At 47.4% G+C, this 21,680-nt stretch overlaps 1 protein-coding gene across 1 annotated transcript in view; it reads right to left on the bottom strand.

The window, feature by feature from the left end:
- Acss1 (acyl-CoA synthetase short chain family member 1) overlaps positions 1 to 13,080 on the bottom strand; it is a 51,247-nt gene extending 38,167 nt beyond the window's left edge. The window contains exons 1-2 of the mRNA XM_036184500.1: positions 12,731 to 13,080; positions 4,324 to 4,420 (exon numbers count right to left, since the gene is read on the bottom strand). Of these exons, the coding sequence (XP_036040393.1) occupies positions 4,324 to 4,420; positions 12,731 to 13,043 (410 nt within the window). The 5' untranslated portion in view covers positions 13,044 to 13,080. The remainder of the gene's footprint in view (positions 1 to 4,323; positions 4,421 to 12,730) is intronic.
- Positions 13,081 to 21,680: the final 8,600 nt, after the last annotated feature.

Genomic DNA, 21,680 nt, shown 5'->3' with positions numbered 1-21,680 from the left:
CCACAAAACAACTGCAAAATCTAGGTAGTTAGTAGATGCCAGCACTGCTTCAAGTTTTTCATAACCAAATGTCAAAAATAATCAAAATTAGCACTATTATTCTTATCTAATCAAATCACAGTCTTTAAAGCAGTTCTGTCATGATATTTTGAACAATACTCACTGGTCAGCTGTTGATCATAACCATAGCTAGCGATCATTGGTATTCTTGCAGTCCGATGCTTATGTTCAGCTCAGCATCCTTGGGCCGACCCTGTAAAGTCATTTTCACTGCACTGACCACCCCATTTTATCAAGAGGGAAGTGGTGTCCTAGGAGACCACACGGCTTTGCCAGACCATCAGCCAGGAGGATATTTTGAACCAACAAGTACCAGAGGTAAAAACATGACAAAGGCCATTGGTGCCAGTCAGGAAGATTCTATCTACAGGTCACCTGAGACTCCCAGGTCCTGTATGTATTTATATGCAGCTGTCCAAGCTACCTGTAAGCTTCCTGGAACCAGAAAAATGTATCAACATCATCATTGTCTATAACAACTACCCTCTTGTTTTCTTTGCGGTACTGGATATTCAGTCCAGGACCCAGTGCTTCACCATCTAGCTGTATCTGCAACGCTTGTGTTTTCTTTGTGTATTGTCTTGGGGTGATGTGTGTGTGTGTGTGTGTGTGTGTGTGTGTGTGTGTGTGTGTGTGTGTGTGTTGAGACAGAAGCTTTACAGGTAACACAGGATGGTCTCACACTTGCCATCTTAAAGCTTCCTGTCCCATGTGTTAGGATTATAGGTGTACACCACCATCCCTAGCCATGGTGAGTGTCTCTTTTTTTTTTTTTTTTTTGGTTTTTCAAGACAGGGTTTCTCTGCCTGGCTCTGCCTCCCAAGTGCTGGGATTAAAGGCATGCACCACCACTGCCCGGCGCTGAGTTTCTTTAAATGGTCAGGGTATAGTGTAGCTCAGTGCGAGGACACTTGCCTGGCATAACCAATGTCCTGAATTTGATCCCTAGCAGAAGAACACCAAAATATTTAAAAAAAAAAAAAAATGAGTAAGAATCTGGAGCTTGACCTTTGAGTCTACTGGGCTTGTGACTATCCTAAGTCACCCTGAGTGCTACCCCACAGGGCATCTGGAAGGAAATCACATTACTTCAGAGGGCATGTGGTAAGTACATGTGTGTCTGTCTGTCTGCTGACATAAAAATCAGCAGCAAGTCAGACACCTAAAATGGCCAGGAAAGGGCTAACTAGGCGCCTCCACACAGTCACTGCAGTTACAGAGTGTATATAACACTTTGCCCTAACAGCAGACACAGCCATCCAGTTCTAAGCCATCAGAGACAGACCGAAGCACTTTGGACAAATTCTGCATATTTATAGAGGGGCAGTTCAGTAAACACTTCACTTGTGCTCAGAAATTCATCTGTCTAGCTGGGAGCAGCTTCATTCCCATCAACCTCAAGTCTCTCTTGACTTTAATGAGCTGGCTGCAATCCTAAGCATTCCATGTGGTTTACCTTTAACTTCCAACCACAAATCTCAGCATTTCGCAGATTGCCAAATACTGCTGCATCCGGCCACAGGGCATTCCTAGTGACCTGCCTATCAGCATTTCTAAGCATACCTGGGATGGGGGGGGGGGGGGGGGGGATAGGGAGCACCAGTTCTTCAGGCAGCATCAGAGCAGGACCCCAGCTGTTTAGTTAGTGCCTCTGGCCTGCTACACATGGTGTTCATCTTTTAATGAATGACACAGTACCCAAGCAACTGCCTCAGCCCCTTTTCAGAAGGATGTATGTGGACACGCAAATGGAGGTGGACCCAAAATCCTTAAGAAGCAGCTGAACTAGCCAGTTCACACAAGCAGCACTTCCCAAGATAACCTGTACAGAAGCCATCTAGGAATCTAGCCATCTAGCCAGTCTGGTAGATTCCAGGCTCCTGGCAGTAAGATGTTGTTGGTCTGTGGGTCACATGGAGGCTGAAGCCAGATACAGAGAAAAGAAACCAACACAGGTCCTGAGCTCAGCCCAGCAAGGGAGAGAGGGTCAAAGCATGTCACAGCCCTCTAGCTATGAAGGCTACAATATGCCTGAGGGATGACAGGATGTGTAGTTGAAGGGGTGAGTGGGCCAGTAGCACCACCAGGGGCTACAGAAGATTGAAACTGTCACCTGGGAGCTAGAGAGTTGGTTCATGGTTAAGAGCGGGTTCTGTTCTTGCATAAGAGTCCAGTTCCTGACATCCACATCAGGTGGCCCGTAACCACCTGATCCAGTGTCCTCTTTTGGACTCTATGGGAACCTGTACTCTCATGCACATACCTGTTGTGAGATGTCTTTCTGTACACTGTGAATATGTGTTATTCTGATTGGTTGATAAATAAAGCCATTTGGCCTATGGCAGGGCAGGATGGAGCCAGGCAGGAAAATCCAAGAGAGACAGTGAAAGGAGAAAGGCAGAGGGGGAGGAGATGCCATCCCATTGTCCAGGGAGCAGCATGTAATGACACACAGGTAAAGCCACGGAACACATGGTGACATATAGATTAATAGAAATGGGCTGAGTTTAGTTATAAGAGCTAGCTAGCAAGAAGATTGAGCCATAGGCCATGGCCATACAGTTGGTAATTGATATAAGCCTCTGTATGTTTATTTGGATCTGAGTGGCTGCAGGGTCAGGTGAGACTGGAAAACCTTCTGGCTACATATACATCATTTAAAAATAAACAAAATACCTATTTTTAAGTCACCTTGCTTTCTATGAAAGGCAGCCTGAGCACTGTATGCCAGGACTGATTTTGATCTGGAAGAAGATTTGAATTCCAGAAGCAAATAGGAAATGAGTGTCCAGTTGCCCCCAAGTTACCTGAGCATCCACAAGTAACTGCTCTGCTCAGAACCCTAGCCTGAAACTGTTTCTATAAACACTCTAGGTCCCCATCATTCCCAGGTCCCGACTACCATACCATCTCCCTGCCCCCAGGACACGGTGTTCTCCATCATCAGTTGACTCTCGGATTCATTTCAGAGAGTCACTAGTCGGCCTGAATATTCTATCATGCTTTGGTTGTTATTGCAGCATACTCTAACCAGTAGTAACGAATATCAAGGCACGAAACAAGTACTTGCTAGATGACTGATTAGATCATGCAAAGCCTGAAGCTACCTGGAGGAGAAAAATCATACTCAGAAGACCTGATGAGGAGAAGGCAGAACACATAGTGGGCCAGAGGCAGCACTGTAAAGTTAAAGTTAAATTGTGTCTTTAGCCGAAAGGACTTTTTTTTTTTTTTTTTCAGTTCTATCTTAGGGATAGAACCTAAGGAATCATATCTGCTAGGCAAGCATGCTCTTTGAGTTACACCTATCCTCAGCTAATGAGACATCAATGAAGAGGCAATATCCTCCCTGCTGGACCACAGCATCTGTGAGCAAGACAACCCAGAGGCAACAGCTTCAGATAGCCAGTCTAAGGACCCATCTAAATCACCATCAGTCTATGGCCAGACTTCCCTGAACACTCTCTACTTCATCTAAAACCTTGGTACTTCATTACACTCTCGGTACTTGGTGGCCAGACAGTGATATCAAAGCATATCAGCTTTAAAAAAAAAAGTTTTAAAAACTTGTGTTATTATCATCCCACCCACCACCCCCATCATGACATATATAGAGAACCACCAGTAGCTGGCATTGATGATAGAGTAGTTCTTTGCTTCATGTTTAGACAATTACAAGATAACAATGGAGGGCAGGATGGTGGAGGGATCCTGGAGCTAAACTGAATCAAATCAAGATCTGCTACTATGTGACTGACCTTGGGCAGGCCATTAATCTCTTTGAATTTCACATCAGTGATGAGAGATACTGGTAGTGAGTGCTCCAAGGGTGCAGTGTGGTCCACATCCAGACTCTGGTAGCCCATAGCTCCTGTGGAAGACTTTGCCTTGTCTGTCTGAGTAACTTCAGTCCAGGGTTCTGTTGGACAGATACTCTGTGTGCTCTGATACCTGCCACAGCCTGCCTTGTCTACATCTCTTTTTCCTGGGATAATCGAATATCCCCAAAGCTGAAACATCTCCCAATGCTTAGGAAATTCCATGTCCTGAGCCAGACACGCCAGCAGAATTGAGCCAACGCCTCCCCAGTCCCTAATATCACTACAAGAATCTTCAGACATCAGGTATCACCAAGCAAACACAGAGCCAGAATCCTTCCAGACTGGGAACCTTTTGTGTTAACAGTCGAAACAGGGGTCATGCACTTTCCCCAAAACCAAATTGCAGAAAGGTCCAAGTCCCCCCTTGGGTGACACACAGTACCTGTAAGTGATCCTCACTTCAGTCCCAGGCTCATCTCTCTCCCAAATCAAAGCTACGGTCTCAGGGGACTTCTGCACATGCTGATCCAGGCAGTTGACTATGCAAAGAAAAGTAAACAGATGTTATTCTGGATGCTTTAGAAGAGGGTGGGGTAGGATTTGATCTGTTGTGGCTTACTATTCCTGCATAGCAGGCTCTCCTCCCACAGAAAGGGTGCTTGCCACTACTGCAAAAAACACAGTCACTATACAAACATGATCTGTTCTTCGAGGTGACCTTGCAGTCACATCATTCCAATGGGCCCTACACCGGCTGCAAGGGGCATCACCACCCAAGACTCTTTGCATAATAGGTGCTAAGCTGGACATGCCTTTCAAGAAAGTGCTGCTCCCCTCCCCCTCTGTTGCCCAAGCTCAGCTCACATGACTTGCTGGGAAACACACACACACACATACAGGCTCACATAAGGTCAGTGGACTGGTTTACGGAAAACCTGAGGATTAGTGGGCTCAATTCTGCTGACATCCTGTTAACTGATTATTTGATTTTAAAGGTAAGCCTAACTCATGCTGGTTCCCACAGTGGCCCGTTCTATCCAGCCACGTTTCCACCAGTGGCCTCCAATCTTCTGAGGTGGACTTTGTCAAGTGTCACATAACTTTTTCCAAGAGAACACTGGGGCTGAAGTTACCTAGACAAGACAAACCTACTCACAGAAACTAAGAGCAACTTGGAATTGCAACGATAACAGTCAGAGTTAGACAGCACTCTTGAGGACCCACTACCAGTATTTCTCATCACTGATGGGAAATGTACAGAGATTGAACAGCCTGCCCAAGGTCGCACAGTAACAGATTGGGATCTGACTCAGACTAGCCCCAGAGTCTCTCACTCTGCTCTCCACTGTCTCCCTGTAATGGCTCAAATAGGCAGCCAAGAGCTGCTTTATGCAGCAGATGGAAGAAGCTGGGGCCAACCTGTGGCAAAGGAGAGAGGAGATAGGAAGAGGTGTGATTGCACAGACAGATGGAACTTGGAACTGTGGAGAGCAGTGAAGAGCAGGCAGAGGAGAATAGGTAGCTCCTACCATGCGTGGAAAACCAAGGCTGTTGGAGAAGAAACTCGCAAGCTAGCTTCACAGATATCAGCTGAACATACCCCCAGGCTGAGTCTCGCTCACCAGTGTGGTGTGTGTGAGCGTGCATGCGTGTGTGGGTGCATGTGTGTGTGTGTGTGTCTGTCTGTCTGTCTGTCTGTCTGTGTGTACACGGATACCCAAATACCAAGAGTTTTCATCCTAAAATCATGGTTTCATGGCTTCTAAGCAGCCAGCAAAAAGGTCCCCCCTTGGTACAGGGCCATTTCCTCAGCTGCCTGGCCACGGAGGTGAGTCTAAGCTGGTTGTGACAAGTTGGGAAGGGTCACCTGAGAATCAGTGCTACAGAAAGTCCTGAAGGAGAACCAGGACAGGACTGGTTAAGAGCGGAGTGTCTGGGCTGCTCTGGACACCTGGAAGCTAGTAATAAATTTAAGTCCTTCACCCACCTAGCTGCGTTGGGAAGCCACAGGAGACATGTCCCCATATTCTCCCCACAGAATCTCTGCTCTAACCCATTCTGATTTATATCATCCTGAAGAATGGACTGGTCAGATGCAACAGGAAGCAGCCTTACAGAGATCTTGGTGTCCTAGTGGACCTGCCCAAACCCCAGTCATGAAGCTGCAGGAAGGAGCTCAGACCCCACAGAACATCACCTGCTCCCACGGCAGTCAGGGCACCGGCATCCTTCTGCTGCAGGGAGTGACTTACTCTGAACTGAGACCCTCAGCCCTGCAAAGCCCAGCAAGGTGTTTCCTGCCTGTTTTATGCCAAGAAGGAAGGCAGGCTGAGACAGAGGATGAGGAAAGCCTGGCACAGGTGAAAAGTATCAGGATACAGCTGAGTGGTCCCATGTATCGCCTTCTGGGGCTGACAGATGGCACAAATCTAGGCAGCTCAGAATAGATCCCCAAATCCAGCGTTCCCCAGAGGCCTCCCACATGGAGAAGATGCTAGACCACTAGCTACCAAGGCCTCCAAAGACATTCCTCTCCCTGCTGGACAAGCTCAGTCCAAAGAGCTCCCCCTGCCCCAGGGTCTTTGCACTGGTTTCCCTGCCTGACACTGCCACCCCTCCTGTCCACGCTACAGATCTCGGTCTCTGTGTCTCTCACTGCATGTGTTCCTGTCTGTGAACCCCATGTTTCTCACCCTTGAGTGGTATCAGGCTCCCCAAAGAGCTTGTTAGCACACAGGAGCCTAGGCCCTGTGAAGCACACCAGCCTCTAGCAGAGTCTGTGCATATTAAGCAAGCAGTTCTGCTGCAGCCTGTCTTGTAGATGCCTCTGTGTTTACATATACACCCACTATGTATGTACACCCATTCCAGATTCCATGGGGATTTCGTTCCTTTCTTCCTAGTTGGGAGGAAGATAAATAAAGGTCCTTGTTAGCCCTGTGCGACACCTGGCCATGCCTTACTGGCTGGTAGCCTGGAGCTGCCTGAAAAATCCTTAAGTCTGGCCCTTGGCCAGCCACCCACTAACTACAGACAATGTCCTTGTCATTCACATCAAGTCTCAGCTTTTTAATCCACAGGGTGGTGTAGCAACCCCTGACTCTGGGTGAGTCTGAGAATTAGTTGCCCCCAAGTGTGTCATAAGATTGGGGCTGAGGATGTCACAGTGTTCCCAAGGAACATGCCAACAGAATAATCCCATTCCTTAGAGCCCCCACAGTGTGGGGCCTGAGAACCATGGCCCTCAAATGCCATGTTCATGATGGCTTTTAGCACATATTTATGATTCCTTCCGCAACCTCAGCCACAGGGAAGGAAAGACAGAGGGAGGGGTAGAGAGAAAGGGAAGAAGCAAAGAGGAAAACGGGAGAGAGGGAGGTAAGGGGGAGAGAGGAAGTGAAAGGAAGAGGAGAGAGAAGAAGAGAAGTGAAGAAAGAGGTAAGGGGGGGGAGGGACTTGGGGAGGGAGGAGAGGAATGAAGGAAGACATGGAAGATTTACCAAATCTCTACATTTAAAAAAGTAACAATCTACAGGAAGAACTGGGCCAGGGCCCAGCACAAGTGAAGGCAGAGCTCAAACCCCACCTCCTACTTTGAGCCTTCCAAGTCCCCAGCACATAGTGAGCCTCTGTCCTCCCACTTCTCAGTGGCCCACACCATGTAACACTTCCTGATTCTGCCCAGGAGTCCCCACTGGGGGCATGATGCTCCGCCCCCCCCCCCCCCTCCCCGCCATCTGGGTCACAAGGGCCATAAGGTTCCTTTCTCATAGGGACTGGTTGAGAGCCACAGTTCTTCTCCGGCCTTGTGGAAATCTTGAGCACGTCACTCCAATACAGATTTTCTTATTTACTGTGCTAAATAAAAATTACCACTGTGAGACCACTGTGGTCTAAACTCTAGCACAAACCATACTAAAAATCAAAATGGAGTTGTTCATGCAAAAGTTCACATCACCAAGCTGAAACAGGACTGCTTATCAGACCTTTGGAGAAATCAGGATGGGAGACACAAAAAATTAGAGCCAACCTTTTCAGTGTGCCTGGTGGTGAAGTACCCCCCACCTAGTGCTTACACAGAAAAGGAAAACCAACAGAGCCTAAGTGAGCTGTCCATTATTTTCATATTGTCCTATCTCCCTGTCCCTGCCTTTCAAGGGAAGTGTCTGAAAGAGCCAATCAGTTTTCTGATCTCTATTGTGCTTTTCTCAGCCCTTCTCTGTCTATAAAAGCCAGCTCTCAATATTTGATATATTTCATGAGAATGTTAATCCACATCGTTGTAATTCCCACCTTCCAACCATGGATTTGTAATCTGTGTGCTTCAGCTCAGGTGCTATGACAACGGGCATTTCCACTGTTCCTGAGGATGGGCCTTTGTGTCTCCATCTGTAGAACAGGACACCAACCATTCCATGGTTGCATCATTAAGAATGGGATATGGCCCTTGAGAGCAGGGTGCCTGCTCAGCCATGGCCTCCATTTCAGTCACTGTAGCATACAGCCCAGCCCAGATCCTAACACAGTCTCTGAGCAGTTAGTGCTTGTTAATGAATCAGAGATTTTTAGATTTCTTAACAACACAAAAAATTACAGGAGTGTTGTTACCTCCTTTAGAAAGATGACAGACAATAATGTGAGTTTCAAACTCCCACCTCCCCCTACAGGGCTAGGAATGGAATGCAGAGTTCCCTACAAGCTAAGTAAGTGCTCAACTACTAGGCCACACCCCTAATCCAAAAGCTCTGATTGGTTGTTTAAATATATCCTCCTCACACCCCTCTCAAATTTAAGTGAACCCAGAACACAAAGCCTCAATCGCCTTGAAAAGAAACTGGGGTTAGTAACCACACTGCAGATTCACAATGGCTTTCTTTAAATAGCGGACTTCCCTGGCACATTCTGAGAACTTTCGTCCTGCAAGTTCTATTTGCCAACTTTCCAGAAGCAACTGCTATTTAAAGCAAGTTATGCTTCTGACAAGTGAGAAGAATTCAGATTCTTCCAGAAGCTCCACTTCATGAGATTGGAGCTACATTTCCATTTGGAGTTCTTTTTTTTTAAAAAAAAAAAAAAAAAAAAAAAAAAAACAGGCTTTGCCTGCACTGCAGCATCTCAGCATCATCTGATCTCTGAGTCACTGCCATCGAGGAAAGAGCATCAGCACCAGGACTTCTAGCTGTGCAGTGTTCCCAAAGCATCAAGAGGGCTGAAGGTAGCACTCAGTGGCGAGTGGTGCCTAGCCTGTCTGAGAACCTGTACTCCATGCCCAGCATAAAAAAAAAGAAGAAAAACACCCAAGAAGTCTCAGTATTCAATGGTTAGTTAAAAATAGTTTAGTTAAGCCAGGCATAGTGGTAATATGCCTTTATCTCAGAACTTAGGAGGCAGAAGCAGGTGGATCTCTGTAAATTCCAGGTCAGTTTAATCTACATATGACACCTTGTCTCCAAAAGTTTCGTGTACATACTCTTGCTAGAGTAAGAATGCATACATACATTGACATAAATCAGACTCAAGGTCTGGGATTTATAAAATAAAACTAAGATGTGTGTGGTAAAAGCAACATAAACATGACCCCCTGGGTTTAGATTTGCATCCTGAGTATATATACACAAAGCAAAAATAATTGTGGAGCCCTACAGAAACAGAGTAAAATGATCAAGGCCAGAAAAAAGTATGCAAAGTATGTTTCATAAAGCATTAGAGGCAAGTCAAGGAAGGGCCTGGAGTCTGTACCTCCCCTCAATGCCCCCCAAGCCAAGGGGCTTCCAACATCACAGCTCACTGTCACAGCTTGGGGCGACACAGTGTGTGGTTCCTTGAGAGCCATTTAGGCACCTGCACTTCCTCCAACCTCCTGCTTCCCATCCATCCAATACTCAAACATGTGGGGTCTGTTTCAGGTGGGCACAGTACTCAGCAGCAGTTCTGGAGGACAAACTCAGGGTCACTACTTCCACCAAATGTTTCATTAATGATTACGAGTGGTTAGGGCTGCAATGTGCTAAGGACAGTGTCAAGAGCTTTACAAGCTTCATCTCACCTAATCCTAACAAGAGCCCCAGCCAGGTGTGCTGAGAACCACATCTGACAGAGAAGAAGGGCAAACAAGTACCCTCCCCACCTCAAACAGGCTGCTTGGAAGAAGCTTTAATTTCTGCACATTCTCTTGCACAGAACTTTCCATGAACCTAGGCATTACACTGTGAAAAGCCTTATGTGGTTTGGGGAACAAGTTTCAATTGAGCTCAGTCTAAAATTTCACTTATCACAACTGTTTAAGTTCATTCTCTGTAACTGTGATGAAATAACAGAGGATGACTACCATTACAAAGAAAAACAATTATTTGTATTGTAGTTCAAAGGCCTGCATCTGGTGGCTTTTTTTATTATTTTATTTGCTTTTTTGCCTAGGGAGTCCTAAGACAATGCAGAGCATCACATGGCGTAAGACATGGGTTATCTCCTCTGGCCTCTCCCTCTTATAAAACACCACGATCTGAACCTAATGTCTCTGCCCTGATAACCTCTGCTAATCCTAGATACCGCCCTCATAATACCTGACAAAGGCACTTTACTTGGGGAGTTTAGGGGATGAACCACATTCTAAGCATAGCTCCAACTCAGGCCCTCAAACTAGGAAGCTTGAGATGTCAGGGAAGGGCCCTGGGGGCCCTGTCCAGAGTCCTGACCTAGGACCACAGAGGGTAATAAAATGGCCTTGTATCCTGGGCACCGATAAATTGAAAGTATGTAACAATGGTAACTACAACAGTGTTCCAGGACACCCTATCTTTGTTCACATATAAGGAAACATGGGAAGCATAGCACAGTAAGAACTGAGACCTCAATGTAGCTCAAAAGGCACAGGTGAAGCCACCAGACTATGCTGTACCAAGCACCTGCACCTGGAAGATGCCCAGCTACCAGGTTTCTAAACCTAAGGGTCGAGAGTGGGCCCCAGAATTTGCATTTCTAAAAGCTCCCCAAGAAGGCTGCTGGTCCAGGAGCATGCTTTGAGAAGCATTAGTCTGGAGATCCCTGAAAGGACAATAGTGTCACTCACACTTTTTGGGACAAGATGTCATTATCACAAGAGACAAACAGATCTGACGGAAACAGTTCAACCACTTCGCAACTTTCTGGGTGGCTCCCAGGGCAGCTGCAGTCTGTCCCCTTTTCACACCAGGACCTCTGCGGTTTGCAGACATTGGTAAAGGACAGAGAGGCTGCTGACAGTTACATGGAGAAGCTGCTTTCCTGAAGTTCAGCTTCTGGCTCACACAGAAGCCAAAGAATTCCTTGAAGACCACACCCAAGCCTCACCATAGGCTGATACTACTCCTTATCAGCTGCAAGCTTGGGTGTACCAGTGGCCTTGGCCTCTTAAGCCTGGGGAGGTTTCCAAAGAAGCCGCACGCTTGCTGCCCTCTTCCTTCAACAAACATGTTTACTCACTTCAAAGGCCCATTCCATCAATTCTACAGACGCAAGAACTTCCCCCAAGTTTGAGATATTGCTGACTCAACTCTAAAGGCAACACTTATCTAAGAGACTCATTTAGATTAAACTTGCCAAGTAATATAGAATATGGGGGGAAAATGACTGGTCCAAAGTTTCTTTAAGGTGTTGTGCTTGGGAAAAAAAAAGACACTACCTATAATTTCTGAATATAGTAAATCAGAATTGATACAGCTTATTGATTACCAGTAAGTCTGAATAAGGCTCTGTATCTCCCCGCACTGTACAGCCAGCTTAACAGATGAGTTTTACTTCCCTAACCATAAATGGGGAGATTGAGATGCACCAAAGTTAATTCAAGTGAACGCAGCAGACACCAGATTCCTCCTCTAACTGGTCCTTGAACAAAGCATCACCTTGCCAAGGGGACTGTCAGTTTCTTTCTTAGGTATCTCTGACCCACCCAATCCTCACTCCCACCCCACTGAAAGGCAGAAGGCCCTGAACCCCTGCTGTGCACCAGAGGCTCAGTCCCTCTGTTTAGCCCCTCCTTCAGTTCTTGGACTTCTCAGTGCCTCAGTGGTCCTCTGACCTTCGCAGCACGGAATCCATGCTCATCAGAAAACAGACAGCTGGTGACTGGTGTGTCTGTTTTGGAGAATGAGGAGGAGGCTACATGGCCCAAGCTGGCCTTGAGCTCGGCCCAGCTCTTTCTGACTCAGCCTCTAGAGTGCTGGGGTTACCTGCCTTTGACTCTGTAGACGTTTGCCTTTGGTGTGCAGTTCTGAGACCCAGAACTTCCTGCCCACACACACCCCCGAGAGAGGAGATAACCGGTTCCCTCCCAGCGGCTGGTGTTTTCCTCTTCCTGCACCCACCAGGGCTCTGTTTACACTTCAGGGCTTGTCCCCAGGGTAGCTGCCAACGCTAGCACCCTAGCACCGTAAGCTGACAGTAACCTGCACACTGCGTTTATCCCGCTGTCCTGGGGGACCCTGAGCAGAAAAGTCTTGGAGCATGCGCTCTCTCCACCTAGGCCTATCTGGGGTGGTAAGCTGTGTGCCCACCGCGCTGGGGACTCCCGAGATTAAAATCTGAAGAAAGTGCCCCCAGAATCTGAGCTAGGGTAGGCCACTCTGACCTCAAATTGGCTATCCTCAAGTTTCCCGCTTGAGCCAGCGCTGCAGGTTTGCGCGCGTAGCTGGTGCTCCGCCAGCTGCAGTCTCTGAACCGGGTGGGATGCAGGACAGGGGGACGTGGCATAAGGATCAGAGTAGGTGGTGAAGCATACTGGAGAAAGGGGCCAAGGCCTGGGGATAGCTGCTACTGACAAGGGGCCTCCCGAGTCTCGCCAGGACTGAGTTGGTCCCCAGCAACCCACTCACCAGATACATTCAACTGGCCTCCCAGGAACCAGCCGATCTTGCCCGTCCTAAAGTCGCAGTCCCAGACAGTGTGGTAGGGGGTGTCCCAAACTAGTGTGTCACGGGCCAGCGGCCCCCAGAAGGCGGCTGGCTCCTGGGCCGCCTGGGCGCTCAACGCAGGGTATGAGCCGGGCTGCGCTGCCTGGGGAACGCTGCCTAGGAGCCGAGTGGCGGTCGATAGGGACACGCTCAGCAACCACCCCGATTGTCCGGAGCGCCCGTGCAGGCTATGCAGCAGTCTCCCCACACCGCTGCCCAGGCTGCGCGCCGCCATCTCGCCCGACGCCCCACTCGGGTGCAGGAGCCTGAGCGCCACTAAGAGTCTCCACCGCCCCGCCCCGGCTCCGCCCCCGCGGCCACCACCCACTACTCCCAGGCTTCACTGAAGCAGCTTCCTTGAGCTTGCCCCGGCCCCACCTCTTCTCCCCTCCTGGAGAGGGGTGCGCGCAGTGTGGGGGTTGTTGGGGGGGTGATAGGGGCGGGATTGCTGTGCGCCCAGAGTCAGGCTAGCCTGCTTTCTGGGCTTCAGGTTCCTGGCTGCGTTTCACTTTTTGCAACCAAACAAGTTTCCCCGCTCACTACTACAGCAGCTGCAAGTATGTGGGCTGCCCAGGCTCCCGACCTGGGACATGGGCAGTGCTCTGAGAAAAGAAGGATCGGATTGGGAAAGCGACTAATGGGCCATGAGAGCGAAGAGCGCAGATGGTGTGGATGAACAGTCAGTCGGTTCTGCATTCCAGAGACTGAAGTCAAATCTTTCCTCCCTAGGTGACCTCCTGAGAACGAATCCCTCTCCATTGCTGGCCTGTACCACCACTCCACTCACACATAACTGACCCCTGGAGGACTAAAAGGCTGATAAACAAGCCTGGGGGCCTTCACGCTGGGAAGAAGGCTCTATGAAGGCCAGAGTCCAGGGACAGCATTCATGTTACCCAGCTGCCGACCCCTGTCCTGGCAAGTATTGATCGCTTCTTACCCTGGGAACTTGCGCTGATTTGAGATGATGGGAAGCTATGGTGAAGAATAAAATCAACGTTCTCAGCACATCTAGCCTGGTTGACACTATGCACCATCATCTCCTCATGAAGTCGAAGGTTTTGTTATTGAAGAATCAAAAATAGAAAGAAATGTGTCTCTGCCAAGTACTTAAGAAGTGGTATCTATCAAGAAATTTATCCATTTCTTTTAGATTTTCCAATTTTGTGGAATACAGGTTTTTGAAGTATGACCTAATGATTCTCTGGATTTCCTCGGTGTCGTTATGTCCCTCTTTCCGTTGCTAATTTTGTTAATTTGCATATTCTCACTCTGCTTTTTAATTAGTTTGGATAAGGGTTTGTCTGTCTTGTTGATTTTCTCAAAGAACCAACTAAGAGTGAATACATAATAAAAATAAGCACTAGGGGTGGGGGTTTTTCAAAAACTGGTTTGTTAAGTTCTTTGGGCTGGCAAAGACTCCTTCCTGTTGGCTGTGACAGCTGCAGATAGGTCATTCTCTTGGAGGGGGACACTGTGGGTGAGCTGCTGAGGCGGGAGGGCAGGAAGGCAGTGTCAAAAGCTACTGCCAGCACATGCCCTCCCTGCTCTCAGCCAACCAAGCACTTGTAGTTGCTTTAAAAGGTAGGTAAATTGGGCACAGAGAAGCACCCTGGGGTCCTGGCTATGCAGGACGCCGAGGCAGAAATCACTCACAGGAGAATCTGAGAGTAGCCTGGGCAGCATTGCAAGGCTCCACCTTAAGAAATAAAACCAAACCAAAACTTGGCTAGGGCCAAAACCAAAACATAGTAGAACAAAAGGTTATGTAGTGCTGGAATAAACAAGGAAGCAGTCCAAACTAATAAAAGAGACATACAAAAGAGCATGTGGCTGGCTAATGGAAGAGGAAGGTAGCACCCAGCACCCCTAACTATACCATCAAACCCCCCTTTTAACTGGACATATAAAACTATAAGTAAGAGAAAGATCAGACTCAGTGGGGGGGGGGGTGTCTAAGAGGTGCCCACCAACACTTCCTCTTCTAGTGTGCACTGGGAATTTTCCTGCTCCATCAAGATGAGGAGGCTGAGTTGGGGGTGTGGCTCAGTGACAGAATTCATGCCTAGGATGAGTTCTATCCCCCATACATCTAGCCCTCTAAAAAGATGAGGATCTGAGCTTCCTCCCGTGAAGTCTGGGTTGACTTCCTAGCTTTACTCCATAGGGCCTGGCAGAAGTCATGCTTTGACAGTTTTTGGCCAGACCATGAGGCCTTGGCAGCCCTGAGTACTGCTTTTTTGTTTCCCAGCTGCCATGCTGTGAGGGAGCTGTCCCTGCCTTCCAGAGGCAGCAAGACCACAGAGAGAATGGAATTGCACTAGACCATAGCCAGGACCAGCTCTGGACAGAGGTGCATCCACCTTGGATGCTCTATACCAGGTCTGAGGACCTCACCCTCAGCACAAAAGATCTTCCTGGTGATTTGCAAGGTTGGAAGAAGTCTCAAACAGCCTTAACTTTCTTACTCAGTCATAGCTAGCTGAAACAAGAACTACTCCTTGTGGTGAAATTTTATTTGTGCTGAAATGTGGTAATATTTTATTTGTATGTTAATAAATAAAGTTTGCCTTGAGATCAAAGGAAATAGCAAGTCATTTTAAGTAAACACAAAAGTCAGGCAGTGGTAGCACATACCCTTAATCAGATCACTTGGCAGGCAGGGTCTCTGTGTGTTCAAGGCCATACTAAGGAACAGAGCCAAGAGTGGTGACACATGCCTTTAATCCCAATACCAACCATAGAGACCTGGAGGTCTGAACACAAGGCAGTGACAAGGAAGTGAGGTAGCTGGGCTAAGAGCCAATGAGAGGGCAGAACAGCAAGGCAATAAAACCTAGGTAGACAGGAAGTTGTGGCATTTGGAAACTGCAGAGCTGGTGAGGTAAAGTTGGTTGGTGGCTCTCACTATTTCCCTGATCTCCAGGGCTTTCACCCCTATATTTGGCTCCATGTTTTTTATTGAATAAGACCGCCTAGAAATTCGGCTACAACTCCTAAAATGTGAAGCCCTCCTTTGTACCAGTTTCTACATCTCATCCCTGCACTGGTTGCATGTTTTCTCTTTGTCCTCAAAGTGTTAGAGTGTCAGTTCTCAACTGTCAACTTTGCCCTCCAGGACCCCTGGAGACAAGAGTTAGCTCTCATCCTTCAAGCTGGAACCTGTAGCCAGAATCTTTCCTCCCACTTCAGCCCATATTCAAATGTTAGGTTTGGGTTTTGGTGTTTTGAGGCAGGGCCAGCCTCAGATTTGACCTTGAACTTCTAAACCTCCTCCCTACCTGCACGTCTTGAATATCACAGGTATATGCTACCATACTTTGTTTATGGAGTGTTAGGAACCAAACCTAAGGCTTCAAGCATATTTGGCAAACATTCTACCAACTGAGTGCATGCCCAGCCCCTATTCAAATGTTTCATCAACTTCTTAAATAGATCACATCCTAAAGATGCTTTCTCAAAAACTGGCCTTCCAGATCAGAGAAGGAGAATATATTTTCTCACTGTTCAAGTGGCTTATACCCTTGTCATCCTAGACTCCTTTCTCATACATGACAGTAGCAACTTATCAGCAAGGCCCCCAGGGGTCACCTTCAGAATAACACCCCTCATCCTCCCTCATCTTCCCACAGATCCGCCATCTGAACCACACTCAACATCCTTTTAATTATTATTCAATGGGCTTCTAATTCTATTACTCCTTCCCTGATCAGCCAATGCAGTTTCTTTTAAAAAAAGGTTAAGGGCTGTAGCTGTCTGGAGCTATGGCTCAGTGGCTAGCATGTGCAAGGCCCTGGGTCCCATCCCCAGCATGGGGTTGGGAGAGTGGGAGAAAGAAAGAGAAGAAAAAGAAAATAAAGGTCAGATGAGGTCTGTCTGCACTCAGAACAAGCCAGCATCTCCTCCACTCCATTCCTCCCCATTACCCTAACTCACAACGTCATGGTCATCTTCCGGGAAGTCTGAGACATTCAGAATGCCAGGCCCCTTCGCAGGCTTTGTGCTTCACAACCTGTGTGTTATCACATCCCCAGAAAACATACATGCACAGTTGAGGATGAAAAATGCCACGTTGACCAGGTACAGAGGTTTATGCTTAAAATTTCAACTACTTGGGAATCTGAGGCAGGAGGATTTCTTGCCAGCTGGACAGCATAGCAAGACCTTGTCTCCAAAAGGAAGAGAAGAGAAAGAAGAAAGGGAAAGGGTCTAAGAGGAAGGGAAAGGGGTCTAGCTGATGCAGCCTCGCCTCCCCCGGGATGTGTTTTCTCTACCCTCATTTTCTCAGGCTGCAGCCACACTGGACTGCTGTCCTCCAAGCACCAGCACACTCCTGCCTCAGGACCTTTCCACATTCCATTTGCCCTGCCAGGATCACTTTGTCCTAGAAACCCACGTAGGTTACCCCTCCACTTCCTTCAGGCCTCTTGGAACGCCCTTTATCCGCAGGTCTTTTCTGTCAACTACATGGATTCATCGCCTCAACACCCACACCCATGTCCCACCTCTGACTTCACTGTTCTCTGTAGCACACATATATAAGGTTTTTCATGTTTCTCTCTCTCTTCTTGGAAGCAGAGGTCTAAGGGGGGAAAAAAGGTTCCAAGTTCTGAGTTTGGAACTGTGTCTCTAGCACCTAGAATCTTCCTGGCACATATTGCCAAGTCAGTAGATATTTGTTGAACAAGTGAATGAGACAGTAAAGATGGCTTCTCTGTGATTGGTTGCCATGGGACCCATGGAGAGTGCACCCTCTAGCATCTTTGCTTTCTAAGAAATGTATTTTAACAATGATAAAAATCTCTCTCTCTCTCTCTCTCTCTCTCTCTCTCTCTCTCTCTCTCTCTCTTCTTCAGGATTAAACCCAAGGTCTTCTGTATGCTTACCATGCACTGTAACACTGAGCTACAATCTGTCCTTTGATTTTATTTCCAAATAAAGAAACACCACACAGTTCCTATTTCCTCTTTGGATTGGATATGCACATGAAGCAGAATCAGCCAGATGAGGCAAAACTACACTTTCTACTGCCCAACTAAGAGGCCACGTGAGGCCCTTCCTCCAGTAGACAGCCTAAGGCCAAGACTGTCCTTCTGGAACTAGAAGGGTCAGCCTTACCCAGCCCTGTGTCCACAAGCTTCTTTCCTGGAGCTCTCAGTTCTGAGAACATGGGTCATCTGGGCAGTGTTGGCCTTCTGGAGTCTGGCTTTGAAGTCAGCAGAATCCAGGGCTGCAAGTCTCAGGGTGCAGGCCACAGGCTGCAGGTGGGGAACCTGGGGTTTGTCATGTTTCTCAACACTGGCAATTGCAGCATTGCTATTCCTGAACCTTCAAGCCCTGAAACTAGATGAACTCCTTCTCACGCTGCCTGGCAGCAGCCAGTGCCCAAGATCAGGAAGTGGGCAGGAGATGTTGATAATGAGCTCCGGGACTCATTAGGTGATTTCCAGGGTGCCTTACCTTCGCTTCTGTGTCTCCCACTCCACATCATAAAGAGGCAAAGGATTCCAATCCACTTAGGTATTAAAGAACAAAACCACAACAATTTAAAGATCTCAACCAACTTTCTTTTCAGTTCTTGATCTCTCCTTCCATGAAATACATCAGGTTTTCCAATGGACCTGGCAGAGAAAGTAGGTTGCATAGACAGGGTTGGAGCAAGCAAAGACAAAATTCAAAAAGTGGCTTGTCATTTCAAAATCACTTTTCTTGGAAAGTAGGGACAGGGATAGAGAACAATGGGTAAATAATGGCGGCGGCTCTCCCCAAGCCCCTTTAGCTTCCTGTTCTGTGCAAGGAAGAATGTGGATGGAACTTCACCACCAGCCCCACTAAGAATAGCCTGGGGTGGGACACATGCTTGTTTACTCTCTGTTTCCTCTGAAGATCAGATTAGCAGCCTAGTTTCATCTTTGTGACATGAACTTTAGCATGAGTAACTCCATTTAAACTATTTGTGTGTAGGGCTGTGGATGTGCACATGCGCATGGTCAGGTATAAGTGATGCATGTATGTACAAATCTGCATGTGGAGGCCCAGAGGATAACTTCTCCTGCCATCTTCAGGAGCATCATTCACCTCCTTTGAGTGAGCATCCTTCATTGGCCTGGGGCTTATTACTTAGGCTGGACTGGCTGGCCAGCAAGCCCAAGGAATTCTCCTGCCTCTGTCTTCCTGGCCCTGACATTACAAGCACACACAGCACACACCACCATGCTTGGCATTTTTATGTGGATTTGAGGAACCAAGCACATGTCTTTATGCTTGCAAAGCAGACACTTTGTAGACTGAGCCAGACTTCCAGCTCTTTGCTGTGCCAGTCCAAAAGAATGGCCTCCTGTGGTGTTTATGTAATATAAAAAATGATCCCAGGCCAAGGATATAACTCAGTGGTGGAACATTTGCCTGGCACACAAGAAGCCCTGGATTCTAGCACCACAAAACACTAAATAATAATAAGCCATTTTGGTTGGTAGTGGATTCTTTGTGACCCTCCTCCATTGTTAAGATCTAGCATGGAGTCACCAAATCTGTTCCCTGTCAAGGCAGTGGCCTCCAAAGAACCTCTAAAGCTCCTACCTCCTCTTTCCTGCATGTCCTCCATCTTATTCATCCCCTACTCCCCCATCCCACACTTTTTTCAGTCGACACTCACAGGATATCTCTGGGGCCCTCCTGTATACAGCACCCAGAGTTGAGGGACATCCATCAGGCAAAGGTCCTGCACTGGATGAGGTCATAATACATGTTCAGATCATAGGGATGCAAAGCAAAACTGAAGCAAGGAATCCATGACAGAGCATGGAAAGGGGTCAAGGGAAGGAGAGAGCCAGAAGCCAGCATTCTGGATGGCTTCCAGTTTTTCACAGACTCAGTGATGACATGAAGGTCTGAGGTCACTCTATATAAATGTGCTCTATGGTATTGGAGGTCTGATGGTCCCTATTCAACTGTAGCAGGCCCAGGTCTCACTGTGCAACCCTGCAGATGTATATAAGCTATCTACGCTCTACAGGGTTAGCCCAACAGCACACAGATACACCCAAGACAAGAGAGCTGATCATCAAGAACAAGAGGAAGCAGGAGGTGAAAACCAGAACCAACTTCAGGGAGAGTGATGGAGAGATGCCTTTCCAGGGTCCTGAATTCCCCATCTTCATGCATTTCTGCTCCATGGTGTTCTGAGAGGATTGCACGAGGCACTCCATGGTGGATCAGCCCCAGTTCTAGCCACATGTTCATCAAAGCCAGACAATACCAAAACATACTAACTCTGTTAGTGCTTGGGGTGGAACCCAGGACATTACATACGCTAAGCACATACTCTTCCATTGAGACATACCTGGGCATGGGAACTCATTAATTCACTACCGTCCCATATCAATCTGTTTTCTTTTTTTTTTTTTTTTTTTTTCCTGAGACAGGGTTTCTCTGTATAACAGCCTTGGCTATCCTAGAACTCACTTTGTAGACCAGGTTGACCTTGAGCTCATAGAGCTCCACCTGCCTCTGCCTCTTGAGGTTCCACATCAGTCTTAAAAAGTCAATCCCCTTCTCTGAGGACCTGAATGTCTCACCAAATCCTGTGCCTACTCTCACTCAAAACCTTCATGGTTTTGTCTTGGGGATATGCTTATCCAGCAGCCTGGACCTATCCACTTTTTCTGAGTCAAAGGTCCTAATATTCACTGCAACCCACCCCAAGTGCACTGTTCAACTGTCAGGTAGACTCTTCTTGAAGATTTATTTTTGCAGCAAGTACCAAGGTTCCTGGGCTCCTCTGTGACAAGAGACTACAAAGGAGGTGTCCCAGAGAATGGAATTTTGACAGATCTGAGCTTTCTGGTCAATGTCTTGCCCACAAGTGGTAAAGGAACTGCCATCATCACATCTGTCTACAGCCTCAGGACTTTGGGACCTCCCAGTCTTTCAGCCAAAACCCAAGTAGGAAGATTTATATTGTGGGATTAACTTGAAGACAGACCACAGGCATGGATGAGCCAGGAAATGCCTGCTGGTTTTCTGGGCAGTCCCAGCAAGTGACCAAGCATGGCCCAACCCTGAGGATCTCAGCTGAGAATCCCTAGAAGATGTGTGTTTACTAAACAAGTTGGACATTTCCAGCCACCAAGGAATTGTAAAAGTGGCCAACACTGCCACCAGGTGGTAGAATTTTACCCTCGCCTGCAAATCTACTTCTGTCCTGCAAGGGCAACTCTTTGCTTGTCGTCTTCCCCTAGACAAATCAACCAGAACATAAGGCATTTCTTAAAGGATGCCACCATCGAAAGGAGTCCAGGAGAACTGCCTTAACACTAGATGCCCTGAAAAGAGTCTCTTAAAATAATTCATGAGCACAGGATGACTGGAAGAGGCAGTATGGAAGTTCTGACCTCAAGGATTCGGACTCTGGATAGCAAATGAGGGATCTCTTTTGAATGTTCAAGATACATAGTTAATATGGCCGACTGGGTATATGAGGTTTATTTACTTACTAAGCAGATTTCATTTTATGACTGAATAATTGGATTTTCTTTAAAATATAATAAACTGTGACACATGGACTCTGGGGTTGAAAAGAAACTGGAGGGAAATCCTCCAACAGGTGACAGGTAAGTATGGTGGAAAGAAAGAAAAAAGTACAGCTCAAGATGTGTGCAGAAGGGCTGGAGAGATGGCTCAGAGGTTAAGAGCACCGACTGTTCTTCCAGAGGTCCTGAGTTCAATTCCCAGCACCCACATGGTGGCTCACAACCATCTGTAATGAGATCTGGCGCCCTCTTCTGTGTACATAATAAATAAATACATACATACATACATACATACATACATACATACATACATACATAAGATGTATGCAGAAGCTTCAAGT

The sequence above is a fragment of the Onychomys torridus genome, chromosome 4, assembly GCF_903995425.1.
Source record: "Onychomys torridus chromosome 4, mOncTor1.1, whole genome shotgun sequence".
Lineage (NCBI taxonomy): Eukaryota > Metazoa > Chordata > Mammalia > Rodentia > Cricetidae > Onychomys > Onychomys torridus.
Note: the sequence above shows the minus strand (reverse complement) of the source record. Positions and strands in the feature narration are given on the sequence as shown.